Source organism: Heptranchias perlo, chromosome 1 (assembly GCF_035084215.1).
Source record: "Heptranchias perlo isolate sHepPer1 chromosome 1, sHepPer1.hap1, whole genome shotgun sequence".
NCBI lineage: Eukaryota > Metazoa > Chordata > Chondrichthyes > Hexanchiformes > Hexanchidae > Heptranchias > Heptranchias perlo.
Genome location: NC_090325.1, coordinates 59,058,488 through 59,079,157, shown reverse-complemented (window position 1 = coordinate 59,079,157; position 20,670 = coordinate 59,058,488). Strand labels below are relative to the sequence as shown.

At 41.4% G+C, this 20,670-nt stretch overlaps 1 protein-coding gene across 1 annotated transcript in view; it reads left to right on the top strand.

The window, feature by feature from the left end:
* LOC137322644 (fibroblast growth factor 10-like) overlaps positions 1-16,586 on the top strand; it is a 141,406-nt gene extending 124,820 nt beyond the window's left edge. The window contains exons 2-3 of the mRNA XM_067985555.1: positions 9,028-9,131; positions 14,006-16,586. Of these exons, the coding sequence (XP_067841656.1) occupies positions 9,028-9,131; positions 14,006-14,224 (323 nt within the window). The 3' untranslated portion in view covers positions 14,225-16,586. The remainder of the gene's footprint in view (positions 1-9,027; positions 9,132-14,005) is intronic.
* Positions 16,587-20,670: the final 4,084 nt, after the last annotated feature.

The following is a 20,670-nucleotide window of genomic DNA, read 5'->3' as shown; positions in this document are numbered from 1 at the left end:
AGGCAGGAGGGATTAAAATTCCCCCCTGAGTCCATCCCCAGAGGACTGTCAATATGTAAGTGACCAATTTTACAGTTCTATAGTGCAGAGATCTCTCATTATGCAGCACAATCACTGTAACTTGGTTTTCATAGAACTGCCAAAGGCAACGTCATCCCAAGGAGTTAGTGGGGGCAATTTTCATCTTGTTACCATTCCAATTATGTCTAAAAACGGGGCTGCAGCGGGGAAAAAAAATCACATGGACGCAGAACCACTGACTCACTGCGGTCATCTGCCCATTCCGATTTTCCGGTGGACCTCAATTTAGGCAGCCAGAGCTCCCACCGGGATCAGGCGGGGGCCCAACGAATATATACTAATCACGGTCAGTTGATGTAGTCAGGACCCCCGAGCACCATTTTCATCCCTGACCGCGATGCTAGTTCCTGCTCCCGCCCACAAACTGTGAGTGGTACAAGTTCAGCAGGCGGGATCCTCAGCTGCTCTCTGGTAAAATGCTGAAAAGCTTTGGGAGATATTTGGCTTGCATTAGATAGTGGTTTTTTGCTACTTACATGGTTTTTTTAATGTGGTCCTTTTGTCAGGACCGGCAACTAACTGCTACATCTAGCACAACATTGTCTGTTGCAGTCAAGGCCACTGCAGCCATGAACTTATAATCATAGAATCGTAGAAAGGTTACAGCATGGAAGGAGGCCATTCGGCCCATCGAGTCCACGCCAGCTCCTTCCAGGCTGCCACAAGGGATCAGTAATATCAGTCAGTCTGCAGTTCATGCTTGCAATAAGCAGGTTACTGAAGTCATGTTTCCTAAAGCAAACACTTTATTACTTTCCCTATGGACAACCCTAAGCAGCATGATAGAGGTCTCGGGTTCACACGGATTGCAGAGCTCCCCCAAGTCCAGGACCTCACTGACTGCCCCCAAGTCACCCTGCAGGCTCCTTCACATGACCCTTCATCAATCACAAGGAGTTCCATTCCATTAATGTGCAACTGGTATGTGATGACCAGCCGCGCATCATGCAGGTCTGTGCCCGCATTCCTGGCAGCTGCCATGAGGCTTTTATATTGTGCCAATCCTCCATCCCCTCTCTCTTTCACTTTGTACAGCAAGTGAGAGGCTGACTGATTGGGGACAAGGGATATCCCTTGCACACTTGGCTCATGACTTCTCTCAGGAATCCATGCTTAGCAGCCAAACTGTGCTACAATGAGATCCATGGGTAAAGAAATGTCCTCATCGAACAGACTATTGGATGCCTGGACAGATCTGGTGGCTTTCTGCAATGCAGACCACAAAGAGAGTCCAATATTCACTTCTGAGATTGATGGATTTTTGGACTGTAAGGGAATCAAGGGATATGGGGATCAGGTGGGAAAATGGAGTTGAGATTGAAGATTAGCCATGATTTTATTGAATGGCGGAGCAGACTCGAGGAGCCGTATGGCCTACCCCAGGTCCTATTCCTTATGTTCTTACACAAGTTTGCTTTATACTGCATAATTTTGTGCTGCAACAGGGACAACACATGGGGCCACCATTAGAGGATGACCTTCAGCATGATGAGGGAGAGGACACTGATGACGTAGAGGATGGTGAGGAAGTGGAAGGAATCCAACACTTGCCTGCAGCCAGAGCTCTTCAGCAGCAGCTCATTGGAGAGCATTGCAGCTGAACTATGTCAGCTCCCCTGCATTAGCAGACCTTCCACCCTCAAATAAACTGATATTCATGTCAACTAACATTGCAGGGTCACCAAGAACACTTTCTGCATGCAAAGATTTCAAAAAGGATTATCATTTTATGCCTAAAGCAAGAAGTCTAACATTAATTATCACCCAGATGTGAGCCTCTAGTGCCTGTCTCTTACTTACTCTAGTGCTCCTACAAGGTGCTCCTCCAGTGGCTGCTGCATGGGAGGTGGAAGGCTGTTGTAGATTATGGATCCTTGAGATGTTCTTAGTCAGCGACCTCTAGGAGCTCGGGCCTGAGAAGGACCAGGTACAGACTGTAGCAACTTGGCAGCTTTTGGGGCAGACTGGTGAAGGTGGCTTTCTGGCACCAGGGTGGGCATTGATTGAGCAGGTCACGAGAATCCAGGCATGCTGTCATCCTGAGAGATGGAAACTTGTTCCATTTCAATTAGCACAACTGCCCCTGCTACCAGACTGCAGTTTCCACTGGTTTGTGGGAGAGCAGACTGTAGGACATCCATGATCCTACTAAAGCCCTCATTCATTCAGTCTCCCAGTCTCTGCAAGGTGGTGGAGATGGTGGAGCCCAGAGCCTGCATGGCACCAGTATGAGCATCTCTAAGAGATGCTACTACTGGTGCCATAGACTCCTGCAGGGTGGACACAGTTGCAGCATCCACAGGCACGATGGTTGATGCCATTCTCCAGAACCCTACAGAAGCTGTTAGTGAACTTCTTCACACTCTACAACATGTTGCAGAAGCTCCCTGGCACACAGTTAGCAATCTCTGGTGCTAATAATATTTGCAATTAATGATTTGTGATGCAAATGGAACAAGCAGCATTATTCTCTTTGGTTTTAAACAGGTGACGTAGTCTCCAATGTTGACATTAGGTTTACAGTTGTCACTGTAAAATTATATCAACCTGTGTGCCAATTTCTTCCTTGCAATGCTAATTGTGATACCCAGTTATTGTTTGGGCACAGTAAGATGGGTCTTGGGGCAAACTGGGTGGTGCAGTGGTTAAAATCCAGTGTGGGCTGATGGGATGAAAATTTCCACTGCCTTTGAGCTTTAAGGATCATATGTGAAATGGGTTTGAGTTGTCTTAATTCGGTTCCTGTTAAGTGTGTTGCTTTTTGGACCGAGAGGTGGTCAATCGCGTTTGGTCATCTAGTTGATGGCATTAGTCGTGCTGGAGCACTTACCACGAGGACCACGTGAAGGTCACAATCTTCCTCTTCCGCAGGGCTTAGTCTTGGCACCATCACTTCTTAATAGTTATCCTGCCGACCCAGTCAAGGAAATTTGGATATGCAGATGACCTTGCGATAGGCATCCAAGTGAGAACTCTTGCCCAAGCAGAACGCACGCTTGCAGAAGACTTGAGGACTATCATAAACTATGGCGTTTTTATCCGAATCCTCAGCAAAGGCTTGTCACAGCATTTCATTTGAACAACCGGCATGCAAAGAAATGCCTGGGTGCTGTCTTCTGTGCTACCGAACTAAGGCACACAACTTCCTAAATGACCTTGGAGTGGTTCAGGATTGCAATCTCTGATACCGTCAACATCTGATGAAAACTGCAGCCAAGATAAAGACCAGAATCAACTTAATCCAAAAATTAGTTGGGACCAGCGGGGGAGCAATTGCTCACACCTGCGGACAGCCACCTTGACCCGAGCTCTCTCAGTAGCTGGATATTGCGTACCAGCGTGGGGAGGAGGTGCACATACAAATTTTGTTGATGTGCAACTGAATCATCACAGGTGTGCTGAAACAAACACCAACCCGTCTGGCTTCCTGTCCTTGCCTATATCTTGCCACCACCCCTCAGAAGAGAAACAGCAATAATCAGAGAATACAACCTGGCCCTAGCAAACTCAGCTCTGCCTATTAATGGGGATCTCCAGCAGCTCTCGTGACACTGCCTTAAGTCCAAGAACCCCATCTGGATGGAGTCCAAAACTCTCAAAACCTTGGAACTCTCATCTAAAGATAAGTGGCGGAGGATGTGTGAAACCAGCGGTGTCAAGAATCAGGACCTGACCATGGACTCCGCGGATCAACTGCTCGGGTTCACCTTGCCACATAAAATATGGGTCACTGCAAACCTCATCAGAACTTCATAAGGTGCTGCAACCACCTGTTCCATAAATGGAAGATGAACGCTAGCCAGATGTGTGACTGTGGACACACTACATAACGTATTCAGAACCTCTCTGGCCACAGGGGATGTGCCAGAGGACTGGAGAACCGCTAATGTAATACCATTATTCAAGAAGGGGAGTAGGGAAAAACCGGGGAACTACAGGCCAGTGAGCCTAACATCAGTGGTAGGAAAATTATTGGAAAAAATTCTGAAGGACAAAATTAGTCTCCACTTGGAGAAGCAAGGATTAATCAGGAATAGTCAACATGGCTTTGTCAAGGGAAGATCATGTCTGACTAATTTGATTGAATTTTTTGAGGGGGTGACTAGGCGTGTGGATGAGGGTAACGCAGTGGATGTGGTATACATGGATTTCAGTAAGGCCTTCGATAAAGTCCCGCACAGGAGACTGGTCAAGAAGGTACGAGCCCATGGAATCCAGGGTGCCTTGGCACTTTGGATACAAAACTGGCTTAGTGGCAGAAGGCAGAGGGTGATGGTCGAAGGTTGTTTTTGTGACTGGAAGCCTGTGGCCAGTGGGGTACCACAGGGATCTGTGCTGGGGCCCTTGCTGTTTGTGGTCTACATTAACGACTTGGATATGAATGTAAAAGGTATGATCAGTAAGTTCGCTGATGATACAAAAATTGGTAGGGTGGTAAATAGTGAGGAGGATAGCCTCAGTCTGCAGGACGATATAGATGGGTTGGTCAGATGGGTGGAACAGTGGCAAATGGAATTTAACCCGGAAAAGTGCGAGGTGATGCACTTTGGAGGGACTAACAAGGCAAGGGAATAAACAATGAATGGGAGGACCCTCGGCAAGACAGAGGGTCAGAGGGATCTCGGTGTGCAAGTTCACAGATCCCTGAAGGCAGCGGAACAGGTAGATAAGGTGGTAAAGAAGGCATATGGGATACTTGCCTTTATTAGCCGAGGCATAGAATATAAGAGCAAGGAGGTTATGATGGAGCTGTATAAAACACTGGTTAGGCCACAGCTGGAGTACTGTGTGCAGTTCTGGTCGCCGCACTACAGGAAGGATGTGATCGCTTTGGAGAGGGTGCAGAGGAGATTCACCAGGATGTTACCAGGGCTGGAGCGCTTCAGCTATGAAGAGAGACTGGGAAGATTGGGTTTGTTTTCCTTGGAGCAGAGGAGGCTGAGGGGGGACATGATTGAGGTGTACAAAATTATGAGGGGCATAGATAGGATAGATACTCAGGAGCTTTTTCCCTTCGTTGAGGGTTCTATAACAAGGGGGCATAGATTCAAGGTAAAAGGCGGGAGGTTTAGAGGGGATTTGAGAAAGAACTTTTTCACCCAGAGGGTGGTTGGAGTCTGGAACTCACTGCCTGAGAGGGTTGTGGAGGCAGGAACCCTCACAACATTCAAGAAGCATTTGGATGAGCACTTGAAATGCCATAGCATACAAGGCTACGGACCAAATGCTGGAATATGGGATTAGATTAGACTGGGCTTGATGGCCGGCGCGGACACGATGGGCCAAAGGGCCTCTATCCGTGCTGTATAACTCTATGACTCTATGACTCTATACGAGCTCCAATCAGTCCCGTATCAATAATCATTAGCCTGCTGAATAGGCCAAGATTTTGGTTTTCCAATATAGTTCATAAAATTAAGACTCTAACTATATTCTAGATGTTGCAAATTGCAGAGACATGTTGCAAAAGATAGATGCTTTAAATTTGCCTTACCACATTGCTTAATATTTCATCCAAATGCCTGACTCCGAAAAAGGTAACGTTGGAATTGATGGTTGTCTGAACTGTTTATATTGAACAATTATTTAAATATTTTACTTTTTTTAAAGTAAAACCCTACTTAAGATATTGAGAAATGATATTTATCAATGTAGATGCTAGTAAGTGTAATAATCACAGTCATATCTATCAAACCTAAAGGATACATCGTACGTCCAAGATGTCTCGTGTGAGGTGTTCCTATCATTTACTTTTTATCTTGTGCTTTTCCCCACACCTCTATCATTAGAACATCAAGTTTAGCATTGACTCAAAAGTTTGTTTAAGTTCTTGTTGATTAGTTTGTCTCTTCAAAGTGCAAGAAGCTAGAGTGATGTTGTAGTGGCCATGTCCTGCTGCTCGGGAAATGAATGACTGGGCGAGCAAAAGGAGGGGGTGATTTTCATTTTCAGTTCACGGCCAGATTCACCAAAGAGAGGCAGCTTGCCAATTGAGTGGCGGTGTTTGTGGGGGGGGGGGGGAAGCAGGAAATCCATGAACCTGATTGGACAATAAAATTTTGGAGTCTATTATTAAGGAGACAGTAACGGAACATTTAGATAAGCATAATTTAATAGGACAAAGTCAGCATGGCTTTATGAAGGGGAAGTCATGTCTGACAAATTTGCTTGAGTTCTTCGAGGATATAACGTATAGGGTGGATAAAGGGGAACCAGTGGACGTAGTGTATTTAGACTTCCAGAAGGCATTCGACAAGGTGCCACATAAAAGATTATTACTTAAGATAAAAAATCACGGGATTGGGGGTAATATTCTGGCATGGGTGGAGGATTGGTTATCGAACAGGAAGCAGAGAGTTGGGATAAATGGTTCATTTTCGGACTGGCAACCAGTAACCAGTGGTGTTCCACAGGGGTCGGTGCTGGGTCCCCAACTCTTTACAATCTATATTAACGATTTGGAGGAGGGGACCGAGTGCAACATATCAAAATTTGCAGATGATACAAAGATGGGAGGGAAAGTAGAGAGTGAGGAGGACATAAAAAACCTGCAAGGGGATATAGACAGGCTGGGTGAGTGGGCGGAGATTTGGCAGATGCAATATAATATTGGAAAATGTGAGGTTATGCACTTTGGCAGGAAAAATCAGAGAGCAAGTTATTTTCTTAATGGCGAGAGACTGGAAAGTACTGCAGTACAAAGGGATCTGGGGGTCCTAGTGCAAGAAAATCAAAAAGTTGGTATGCAGGTGCAGCAGGTGATCAAGAAAGCCAACGGAATGTTGGCTTTTATTGCTAGGGGGATAGAATATAAAAACAAGGAGGTATTGCTGCAGTTATATAAGGTATTGGTGAGACCGCACCTGGAATACTGCATACAGTTTTGGTCTCCATACTTAAGAAAAGACATGCTTGCTCTCGAGGCAGTACAAAGAAGGTTCACTCGGTTAATCCCGGGGATGAGGGGGCGGACATATGAGGAGAGGTTGAGTAGATTGGGACTCTACTCATTGGAGTTCAGAAGAATGAGAGGCGATCTTATTGAAACATATAAGATTGTGAAGGGTCTTGATCGGGTGGATGCAGTAAGGATGTTCCCAAAGATGGGTGAAACTAGAACTAGGGGGCATAATCTTAGAATAAGGGGCTGCTCTTTCAAAACTGAGATGAGGAGAAACTTCTTCACTCAGAGGGTGGTAGGTCTGTGGAATTTGCTGCCCCAGGAAGCTGTGGAAGCTACATCATTAGATAAATTTTAAACAGAAATAGACAGTTTCCTAGAAGTAAAGGGAATTAGGAGTTATGGGGAGCGGGCAGGAAATTGGACATGAAGCTGAGTTCGGATCGGTCAATGCCCTGTGGGTGGCGGAGAGGGCCCAGGGGCTATGTGGCCGGGTCCTGCTCCGACTTCTTGTGTTCTTTAGATTTGTGGTTGGGATCAGATCAGCCATGATCTTATTGAATGGCGGAGCAGGCTCGAGGGGCCGATTGGCCTACTCCTGCTCCAATTTCTTATGTTCTTATGTTCTAACCCTTAAAGGGTATGGCCAGGCCGATAAGTTTGGGGGGTGGGCTCAGCTGAAAGGTAGCAGTAGTCATGAGGATTTTTGTGGCGCTACAGGAAGATCCATCACGCTCACCCAGCCCCTAAATAATCCTCCCCAAACCTGAATTTTGGCTTTTCCTGAAAAGCCTGCAGTGATCCCTTTAAGCTGGTTTGGCTACTTAGGGCCCAGTATCAGCAGGCGGGGCTTGCGCATCAGATCAGATGCAATGAAACATTTGTCCTCTGTTGATTCAGCATTGCACTCCAACCACTATCCCAGTGACACTCTGCTACAGCAGTGTGACATTTCCCTTTCTCTGTCCCCTCATAATGAGACTGAGAAATTAATATCACATGGTGCAGAACTCAAGCGTGGTGGCTGTGGACTTGAGTTTCTGTGAACTACCTAATACAGTCCAAACCTCATTTCCTCACACCCTGAATTGCCATCATTTCTTCTGTAGAGGTTAGATTCAGATTCAGATCCCAGAAGTCAAGTAACAGCATTTGTTAATGTATTTTCCCTCCTCTACCTATGTCACAAACATTAGCAAACAGAGGAAAGTATAAACCTAGACCTTCTCAGGAGATGCACCATTTTCTAGGAGGACAGCAGGCAGATGATCTCCTAAACCTCTGGCAATACCTTTCTGGATGCTATAAATGGGAGATTTAGGCAATTTAAGAGATGTTTCCAAAGGACTTTTTTTTAGCTTGTTGATTCTTTTATGACCAGCTAATAGGAGGTATGGGATCATGGCTTGGGTTGTCTTGTTCGCTGATGTTCCCTTCCTCCCTGTGTGGAAGCACCTTGCCTGTACTTCTGTACTTCACCTCCACATGATAGCATGTCTGAAATGGGAACTCACCATGGGGGAATTCACAGGCAGGAGCCTGTGCATCATCACCCCTGTGTACAGTCCACCAATCCACTGAGCCTCCTAAACCAACCCAAAGTACTGCATTTTACCAATATCACTTCTGGTAAATATAGAGATTTTAAAAAGTGTGAATACTGGAAGTCTGAAAGAAAAATAGAAAATGCTGGAAATAAACAGAAGGCCCAAAGATTCCCAGACAAAACATCGACCTGTCTTTCCTCATTCAGTACTGTGCTGATGGACCTGCTGTGTATTTCCAGCATTTTCTGTATTTAGAATTACTATAATGGTGGTGGATCAGTACAACAGTTTGTGTGAAAAGATGGGCCAAATGGCCTCCTCCGGTGCTGTAATTTCTAAGGTGCTGTGAAAATATGTGCAGCATGGGGAATATGACATTTTTACAACCTCTGTTCAAATAATCTTCCTTGTTTGCAATAGCCGGTATTTAAACTATATTCTCTGAAATACCCCCTGCAGTAGTCTTCATGATAACAAGATTATTTTGTTTCGTTTCAGGTATACTGAAAATTACGTCTGTGGAAGTTGGGGTTGTGGCTATTAAAGCAATTAACAGCAATTATTATTTGGCCATGAACAAGAGAGGAAAGATCTATGGCTCAGTAAGTACTCTTTAAAAGCATTTCAATTATAAAGTAGTTAAAAAGAGATTAGAATGATTAATGGGTTCATTATCTGCAGATTATAGTGTGGTCAGTAATTGATTTAGTTACTAATAGGCCAAAGCCTAAACCACAGAACATATGAACTGTCAGATTACTGCTGGGTTTGGTTGGATTGATTAGATTAGATTAGATTTAATTGAACTAATTGTTGAAGTATTACTGTATTATCTTTATTCTTCTTGTGGGTTCTGAAGTACTGTAGGATCTAAACAAGCCATTCCCCTTTTAATGCTTCGATTTTTTTCTTTCTCATCCAATTTTGCTCCCCATTTCTCCTGGAAGTGCTAACTCATACTGGGGTACAGCTCCAGATGTGCTGGCTGGCCTCATCCGGTATCTCACCTTGTCCAGGGGGCCATTCTTCATATATGAGTTTAGAGCTTTTCAACTGTGATGGTGTCATAGTTCAGCCCAATCTTGTCCACATGCATATGTTTTCCTTCAGTACAACGATCAGGAGCAGGAAACATAGCTGATTCACCCCTCCTTCTAGTCCAGAGGGACCAAGGCCAATTGTAGCATCCCAATTGCCACTTAGAGTGAAATCAGCTAACTCGGCACAGAACAAGGGTCATAGATATGCCATTATTATCCTTCAGTATTTGAAAATAAGTCCAAAGTATGTGCTGTATATTCAAAACAAAATAAAAACAGCTTTTGGAAGGATATCTTTTTAGTCCTGTTCATGTTGCAATTAAATTGCCAATGTCACATGCTTGGTAATACAATTGAATTACTGAAGTCAAATATTACCATCATTTTCCTGGGAGTTTTGACATTAACACAGAAAATAATGAATTTTCTCCAGGATGTTATTATTTCACTGTGGTGTGTATGGGCTTTAGTGCTTAAAGCAACTAGCATTTTCATGAAGCTGTTGATGTAAGAGAATGTCTCAGAGGAACTTTAGAAGTCAAGTAGCTGGTCAACAACTAGAAATTAGGAATTTGGAGAGCAGATCTAGTGAATGATTTTTGAGAAGCTTTTCAAGGCAGAGATAAAGTAAAGCTAAGTGGTTTTACGAGAAAATTGCAGATAACCACAATGTAATGGGGTAGAAATTCGTCAATGCGCAAGCTCCTCGTGCCCCAACCGGGAAGCTCAAGGCCGGCCCGAAATTGGGCCTTGGGCCTCATTAAAATTCTTTGCGTGAGCTGCCTATTTCACCTCCACAGGCAGCTCGCATTTTACTTCGAAATGGAGTTGGAGCAGGCAAGGGTGGGGGGCTGGGGGGGGGGGGGCGGTGATGGTCGCAATCGTGAGGACTGTGGAGTCGGGGAAGCACTCCTGCTTCTCCTGGCTTCACAGGAAGTTTTATGAAAAGTTTTTTTTTCAAAAACTTGCCTTTAGTTGGCAGCCGCTGCTTAGGCCACAGTTGCTGCTGAAGAATCCTGAGCGGGGCAGGCCCGACGCCTACCCCATTCATCGCTGCCCAATTTCTGTGAATGGACCTTAAACAGATGTCAGGCCCCTCAGTTACATATGTAAGGGATCTAATGCCTGTTTTAGGCAGCTGCCAGGGATGCCTGAAAAATGACCCAACCCATTTTCTGGTCGGACATTTGTTTTAGACGTCCTCAGGTCGCAGAACGTTGGACCCCGAAATTGTCATTTTACGAGCGCAATTTATACCCCAATAACTGAAAGGATGGTCTCCATGGCGGAGGAGAGGAAGCAGGAAATCAGCACTAATCCAGAGTCAGAGGGTTGGAGAGAGCTAGCTGCAGCGTATTGCTACAGAAGATTGCTCAGATAGTATGGAGCAAAATCATGAGAGGAATTGAAACTGAGGGTATTTCAAATGGGGGATTTGAAATCAAAGGCTTTGAAATCAGTTTCCTGAGTCAGAAGGAGTTTGGCAGGTATATGGGGATGGAGGGGAGAAGGAATAAATGTGATGAACATGCGAGCGAGGACGTGGGCTGCAAATCTCTGGATTATTTACTGGAGACCAAAATTCCTCTGTAAAATTCCATGTTCTACAATGTTCTACGTATTAACAGATTTAAATTCAGGATGAATATGCTTGCACTTTGCATGGTATAAGACCAATATTAATGTAAAAAAGTAAAATCTGCTTTATATAAAAATACAATTTAGACAAGTCATTGGAAGTGTGATGGTTTTGACACTGTAACAAGCAGTGATACAAGTACCCCAATTATTACTTGCAGATCTGAAAAAAATGCAACAGATTGTTTTTGTCCATCTAGGCAACTCCCTCCTATTCAGAGTGATAGACCTGAAATGGTTGGATTGTTCCGTGTATGACCAGGTTCTCTGGTTCCTGTCCCCATAAAATGACATTGTCAGATCCCGAGAACATTCACAGTCTATTGCACATGAATAACCCTCCCTGAGGAATGGGGCTTCAAAGAGAATTCCCATAGCAGTGAATAAGCGGTCTGAGAGCAATTTTTTTACAGGACCAATCTGAATAAAATAACGTAACACACAACCACTGGTGCCAAATGAATTTTATTTTATTTTCATTTAACTTCATAACTTAAATTATTGTATAAATTAAATCCAATTGTTTTAAGTGAGCAACAGTAGACAATCAAGAAAAGTGAAATCTTTAAGCATGATTTTTACAAATAGCTGTGTCAAAATTGTCACGGCAATCTAAAGTTAAAAATAGCTTGAGAGAAACCTAAACTTAAAGTTATGCCAAGACGTTTCCTCAATAATACATATGTAAATATTCATCTATCATTTGTTAGGGCCAATTCATAGTGGGAGACACTACCAAAGTTGAAAAAGAATACAAGACAAAAGTGAAATAAATAAATAATGTTTAGTTGATACCAAGCTTCAGTTTTTAAAAACTTTACAGGAAGAAGGAAACACTAAGAAAGATGAGACGTTCTACTGATTTGAGGTCCCAGGTAGCAATAAGTTAGAGTAGAACATGGAACGATGTATCTTGATTTCAACACATTCAGAATGCAAAGAGTGGAAGAGCATGAATTACATAGAATGTACAGCACAGAAACAAGCCCTTCAGCCCAACAGGTCCATGATGGTCTTTATGCTCCACATGAGCTTCCTCCCACCCTTCTTCATCTAACTCCATCAACATATCCTATTCTTTTCTCCTTGTGTTAGAGAGTTCCACATTCTAACCACTCTCTGGATGAAGAAGTGTTTCCTGAATTGCTTATTGGATTTATTAGTAACTATTTTATATTATGGCCCCTAGTTCTGGTCTCTCCCGCAAGTGGAAACATCTTCTCTACATCTACGCTATCAAACCCTTTCATAATCTTAAAGACCTCTACCAGGTCAAACCCTCGGTCTTCTCTTTTCCACAGAAAAAAGCCCCAACCTGTTCAATCTTTCCTGATAGGTATAACCTCTCAATTCTGGTATCATCCTAGTAAATCTTTTTTGCACCTTCTCCAGTGCCTCTATATCCTTTTTATAATATGAAGACCAAAACTGTTCACAGTACTCCAAGTATGGTCCAACCAAGGTTCTATACAAGATTAACATAACTTCCCTACTTTTCAATTCTATCCCTTTAGAAATGAACCCCAGTACTTTGTTTGCTTTTTTATGGCCTTATTACTGAGTTGCTTTTTTAGTGAATTGTGTATCTGTAACCCCCGATCCCTCTGCTCCTCTACCCCATTTAGACTCTTATTTTCCAAGGACAATGTGGCCTCCTTATTCTTCTTACCAAAATATACCACCTCACATTTATCTACATTGAAATTCATTTGCCAATTACACGTCCATTCTGCAAGTTTATTAATGTCTTCCTATATTTTGTCGCAGTCCTCCTCAGTATTAACCATACCCCCCAATTTGGTGTCATCCGCAAATTTTGAAATTGTACCCCCGACTCCCGAGTCCACATCGTTTATGCAAATGGTGAAGAACAGTGGTCCCAGCACCAATCCTTGTGGAACACCACTTCCCATCTTTTGCCAGTCTGAGTAACTACCTTTAACCCCTACTCTCTGTTTTCTGTTTTGTAGCCAACTTGCTATCCATTCTGCTACCTGTCCCCTGACTACACATGCTCTGACCTTAGTCATGAATCTACTATGCAGTACCTTATCGAAGGACTTTTGATAATCCAAATATATTACATCTACCTTCATTACCCTTGTCTACCATTTCTGTTACTTCTTCAAAGAATTCAATAAGGTTGGTCAAGCATGACCTTCCTTTTTGAAATCCGTGCCGACTATTCTTTATTATATTTTCGGTTTCTAGATGTTTTCTATTACATCTTTGAGGAAGGATTCCATCATCTTTTCTACCACTGCGTTAAGCTAATTGGTCTATATTGGTCCATGAGAAGAAGACTTATATACAATTATGGGGGAACAGGGAAAATTCAAATAAGTCATTCTGAGTTATGTTTGTTCTCACTCCTACCCATCTCCAAAATGGAATACCTCACCACCACAGGACACTACGTTCAACAACTCAGATGTGATCTGACAAACTCCTCCAACCGTAGCAAGTGAAGTGGACTGACACACAATCTAAGCACATGATCTCCTCACCCACTGTTTGGCAGTCAATCACTTCTAGTGCTTGAGCAACCAAGTAGTAAACTTCTTTTATCACAAGAACATAGAAGGGCTTTTAATCAGAATATATATTAAACATTCAGTTTATAGTAAATCAGTACATTCCAATAAATTAATTTTTAATATTGGTAACTCTAGTCCAAGGCTTTACACCAAAATAACATTTTGGTGATGTCCTAATCCATTATCACAAAGCACAGAATATTAAGGAGCAATATGTAATTTTTGAAGTTTGATTTTTGTAACATTATTTTTATTTTACAGAAAGAGTTTAATATTGACTGCAAACTTAAAGAAAGGATAGAAGAAAATGGTTACAACACCTATGCTTCCATGAAGTGGAAGCACAATGAACGACAAATGTTTGTGGCCTTGAATGGAAAAGGAGCTCCGCGGAGAGGACACAAAACAAGGCGGAAACACCCTTCAGCCCATTTTCTACCAATAGTGGTGAGGCAGGACGTCTCTATAATATCGGACTAGAATCAGTGAAGACACAACATTGCAGTAATGACTCCTGGCCTTAATTCAACACGTCGTTTCTTTCCAAGCATGGCAAGACTCTATTAAAATGTGGAAGTCTTAATGAAGAACATTATCAGAGCTCAGGCAGTAAACTCACAGACATCTGCTTGTAAAACTTTGAACAAGCCTTTGATATTCAAATGATTGTTACTGGCACAAGGAGTTCCTATGCCAGTAAAGATTGAAGCAATTGGAGAGAATATATTTCACTGGCGGGCAATGTCAAAATGTCTTGTGATGCAACCTGAAGCACGAGAGGCAATGCAGCTGTACATTGTTGTATGATCTTTGTGAGAAGATGTTATTTATGGAGTACTAATCCATATCAAAGACATTGTGTTCATTCAAGCCTGATTATCCAATGAGCGGTTAAACACTCAAACGTTTATCTGGAAGCACTTTGGGTCAGATGTGAGAGCAACTGTTTTCTGTAACTACACTTCAGCACAATAGACAGGCTCCAAAAGTATATATAAACACAAGACATGTAAAGCTGCTCTAACAAAATGAGTCTTGAGTTGCTCTTCAGTTAATCAATTCTAAATTCAACTTCTAAAGTGTGCTTACGTTACACGGACAGCAAGACTCCGTGAAATAAATTGTTGTAAAATTAGCTTGGTACTGATCCTTATTTGAAAATAATCTCTATAAAATAAATACTTTTGTTTGTCATTAAAATAGTGATAATATTACGGCACAACTTATTAATCTTCCGCAGACCTTAAAATGGCCCCAACCATTTTGCTGAAAACTAGATTCATTTTGATAGAGCAGGTCAAAAATAGTAACAGTATACATCCCTTTTTCATTATAACACACTATGTAAGTTGCATTAAGCCTCTTTTGCAGTGTGAGTAGAAAAATACAAGTAGTAGTCAAATTGTACTTTGTTCTAAATACTTTTAAAGATATTTCTATTAAGATTAATATTGATGCTGCATTCCCTTCATACTTCGTTATTGTAAAATGGTTTGTTTATTTTTGTTGTTTGGGAATAGTATTTTTGGTACAAAGAAGAGTTTTTGACAAGTCGGACTGTAGATTTGTTCTAGAATTTAACCCCTTTGTTGCTGGTGTCCCATGATTATTTAACTTATGCCATCCCAGGCATTTCTAGCCAGCACTTCAGATGTTTAATCTGTTGTTTGTTTGAGCACTAGCTGTACAAAAGATTCTTTCTACGTTGCATAGTGGAAAACAAGCATTTGATCACTCTCTTGGATTCTTTAATAAAATTGGTTGTCTCTTACAAATGGGACAATATATCTAAGTTAGATTTTGTATTTCAGTTGAAAGAATTAGAACTTGAACAGAATAGTTTCCCAAATTTTCACCTTCCCAGTGAGAAATGTTTTTATTTTCTTCACAGTTTTCTCCTCTTTCCCCTTCTGTGCTAACAGCAGCGACTTACGCTTGGGATATGGTTCAGCAGATGCTGGCAATGCTTCAGTGCCTCACCTGAGTAACTATTCTTCATGTGTGGGCCTGGGCAGTAAGTTGATGGGTTATTCAATTGTGGAGTATTCATCACAACCGAATCTGATCCTTTATTTTAAACGAACATTCACATTTGCACACTTTCTGATTGGATCACTGGATAATGATCAGCATGGGAAAATTGGCCAATTTTTGCCCTCTGTATTCTGGGAATATATGAGCCAATTTTATCACCCTCACTTTTGTCCAGCTGAGATGTCCTAACTCAGCACAGATCAAGGTTATTGGCTCTTCCTTGCCTGTACCACTCACTACCAAACCACGTGGTGGACCTGCTGACTAGGCCATCAGGGGAGCTGACAATATTTTTTCCTCACTTTGAAATCTGGCATTCTTGTTTTGTGTGTTGCCAAAGTGAAGAATTTCTTGGGTTTAGATCGGAGATCAGAGGGATAATTTTTACAAAATCGATCTCCCAGCAGGGAGCTATGCCCAATCTGAACAACATACAGGGAATTCGGGCACAGGCGCCCACCATTTTCCATCCATTCATTTCAATGAAGGGAAAAACACGGAGAGTGTGTACTGAATTCTTAATATGCAGTCCCAGTGGGCAAGGCTCCCAGCCAGGAGCATTATCTCCTAAAATTATCTTTCACATGTGAGCATTGCTTTACTTCTTACTGTGAAAATTCCTTACAACGTCTGGTATAAAACATATAAACTTGGTGGGTCTTGGCTTACTGAAAAGTAAGGGAACCCATGACATCAGAACCATGTAATCTTGCTACCCACTGTTGTCACATGGTGATTGCTACTGATTGTGACTGTGCATTATTGTAAACACTTAAAGATAGCTGTTGAGAAGAAGCTGGCCTAAGTTCTTACCGTCTAAAGAACAAAACGGCACTTAATTCCTAAAGTGATATTTCTCTAAATGCTACACCAAAATCCAGTTGGTTCTGCTATTGAAAACAGGCTCAAAAATGTTGAAGGTTTAAGCCTCTTTGTGATGACAGCTTTACTGGTTGCCAGACCAATCCACAGTGAAGTACTTTATTTTCTAGTAAACCACCATAATTTAGGCTGTATATGGATTGGTCTGGTAACTAGTAAAGAGGCCTAAACCTTCAACATTTTTGAGCCTGTATTCAATAGCAGAACCTACTGGATTTTGATGTAGTATTTAGAGAAATATCACTTTAGGAATTAAGTGCAGTTTGGTTTTGTAGATGACAAGAAATTAGACCAGCTTCTTCTTAACAATTATCTTTAAGTGTTTGCAGTAATGAACAGTTATACCATTCATTAAAATGCAAGATTATCCTGCAATACAGAATTGCTACACGAATATAGCAAGCATCAGGTACAAAGCATGAAGTTTAACCTAAGACTTTCATGTTTTCTAGTGTGTATGTTAACGATTGAAGAGTAACATATAATGTTTTCTCATTGTAATTATCATGTTGTATTATTACATTAAGAAAACATGGTATGTTACTTTCCAATTGAAAATACAAAACCTTTATAGCTACAATGCAGCTTCTTGGTGAATGGGCCAAGAAGCTGCTCTCTAGATATAAAGGTCTTCTAGAGCTGAATAAAACAGAAAAGAATAAAAGGCAACTCATTGATAAACATAAGGCATCTAGTGGCCTTTCTAAGAATTCACAAAACACACTATACATGTGGCTGGCAGATTTGAGTGTCAACCACAATTGGAACCTGAGCCAGCAACCACAGCAGCATGAAGGGAGTGTCTAAACCACTACACTACCAGACCACAACACTTTTACTATATATTTATAAGATTCATTTCTATCATTCTTCCTTCCCCTTTCTTTTTATTGTTGTAATCCCTATTCATCATAGCAGTAGAATCCTTTAGGCGAATAGTATACAGAAGGTTACAATAAATAATAGGCATACAGTGGAGCACTATTTATTTATTTAATTATTTAGTCAGAGAAAAGCTGATCTTAAGTAAGTTTTAATAGTAATAGAGTTCTTTTGTTCTTTGGTAAAATAATGAAAATAAAGACAATATTGGATGTTGAGCTTTTCTGTCACCGCTTTACTTGTTGAATACTGTACAGATTGTGCAGATTGAAGGTTGTGCAGCCATTTTATAAAGTGTACTAGTTAATTTGTGCTGCACTCATAATTTTTGTCAAATCACATCATGGCTAGGACATTGATGGCTGGACATCTATTCTCAACATTTTTGTGGCAGTGCCAAAAAGATGTACCTTTTGGGTGGCATAAAATTCAGACCTGGGTTTTTCTCAGGAGCAATTTATTTATGCACTGACCCATCATGCAACCCTACTTAAAACTTTATCAAGCAGTTAACTTGTAAGGATTTTCCAGTGGTCCTGCAGCAGAATCTTTATCATGGAAGTGGTGTAAAAATGTTTTTTTAAGCTGTCAAATCTACAAATTCTTAATCGTTTCAATTTTGCTGGTGGCAATGGGAATAATCCCAATGATGATCCCTTAAATCCTTCAACTCATTGGCATTTGCCCAGGAGATCAATTTGGCACAGAGCTGCATCATTATTCATACCAGAGCAAATGTATTGAAAATAGCTACATCTTAAAGCAGAAATGCAGAGCACCATAAGCATTTAGACAATCACATTTATACATTGTGGCCCTTTTTTATATTAAACAAGATAGCCCTAAAAATCCACAGACTTTCTGATGGACTCCTGTCGTAACTTTGGCAGGAATCGACTGGACGGGCTGGAATATAGGCTGAGGACTGGTACGCCTAGATCTAACCTTGCCCAGGGATTCCCATTTGTAAATTTTGGTTTTATATCAATGTGCATTAAAATTATAGTAGATGTGATGTTAAATGGGATGTAGTCTCTCTAGAATCTGAATCATGAGGTTTTACACTGAGATGAATGGAAACAATTTTGCAAGTGGTTTTTTATCTCATCAGAACCAACCTGACCTCCATTATATTACAACCATTAAATCTTTATCAGAACATTAAATACAGTACAAGCTGCTCAAATTACACACCATTAATGGGACTGTCTTATTAACAGGAACATTTGGTCCAGTTCCAATGCATTGCCTTTACATTCAAATGGAAACTATAGTTGATAGGAACAGTTTTAGAGTGGGAATTGATAATTTAAAGCATAACTCTGAAATAGCCCTGCAACTGATCCACGCCTAGATTGGCGCAAAAGTGAAGTACAGCTTGTAATTGTTTCAGCAGGTTTAACATTTCCGTACTCTACTCCAGCACAGTAGGTCCAGCTATGGGTCAATGTACAATAAAATAATAATAGATGTGATAGAGTCTTAGCCGTGACTCAATGATAGAACTCTCAACTCTGAGTCAGATGGTTGTGGGTTCGTCCCACTCCAGGGATTTGAGCACAAAATCTAGGCTGACACTCCAGCGCTGTACTGAGGCAGTGCTGCACTGCCGGAGGTGCCGTCCTTTGGATGAGATGTTAAACCAAGGCCCTGTTTCGCCTCTCAGGTGGATGTAAAAGATCCAATGGCACTACTTTGAAGAAGAGCAAGGGAGTTCTTCCGGTGTCCTGACCAATATTTATCTCTCAACCAACATTGCTAAAACAAATTATAACATTTCTGTTTGTGGGTCCTTGCTGTGCGTATATTGGCTGCCGCATTTCCTACATTGCAACAGTGAGTACACTTCAAAAGTACTTAATTGGTTGTAAAGTGTTTTGGGTCCTGAGGTCGTGAAAGGCGCTATATAAATGCAAGTTCTTTATTTATGGAGCTCAGTAAACCACTTCCATATCATCTTAATGAAAACCTGCCATGAGAGTGACAGAAATGACATTACCTCTTGGCTTAAAAGACACATAACCACCTATTTGAAATGGTAAGCATACATTCCTTTCAATGGTATTTGCTGATCAGAAAGATTTGAACAAAGAGAATGTTTTGCTTCCCATTGAGAAATAGTCACATTACGTGACTGGTTATACTCAATGAGTAATTGCTGGTGGTGCCACATAACTTTGTGTCACTGGGTTTACAAGCTTCAACAGCCATTAAATTATTATGTTATTATAATAGTAGAGTTAATAAAATGATTTGGAAGAGGTGTAATTCATGAAAATAATTCACTTCACTGCATCTGAAGGATTGCAATCCACTCCCCTTAGGATTTATGGGTTATATTTTCTGACATTTTTATTTTGCGTGTTACTTTAATGCATCCACACTGCTCCCAAGTCAATTGTTCCTTAAGGCAAAGATGCAAAGGATTAGGCCTTATAACTCTCCCAGGGTGTAGTATGATACCAGTCTTATACCACCCGTTAGCGAGAGGGAAGACTCCCATAGCATGTAATTTTGTGGAAAAGGCAGATGTACACTGAAGGATATGGTATGCAATTAAACTTAGCCTTCTATTACTGAAAACACCATTTATACTGTTCCAAATGGAAGTGCAAGCTTTCCTATCAATCTAATAGTTCAGTTCGCAGATCCCAACTCTAGTTGACTTGTCCAGTCTTTGGGGAATTTAGCCATTTATGTCATTTGGATCAGAGTGAGGAATATCATGTTCCAGTTCACAACATTACACTTTGAACAGGGGGACATATACCTTATAAAACATAATATGAATCATGTGTAATGCTATAAAATTTAATTGGTCAGACTTTATTGTTTTTAATAAACTTTTACTATGAACATGGATTTTTCAGCCCTTATTTTTAAGATATAAAATAGTTATTGAGGGTATTCTTCTTCCCTTTGATCAAGAGGTCAGTTCCTAAAGCTGACAATATTTGGCATGTCTACAGTATTTTAGAATTTCTCTCATAGACTAATTGGGTTTGATTGCACTAGGATTTGTTTTGTCCAATCTTCTCTGGAAGGCATTGACTCATGCTGGGCCATAGTTGCACAGATGCTGGCTGCATCTCTTGTACCTCATTCTTCATGTGTGAGCATAGACAATG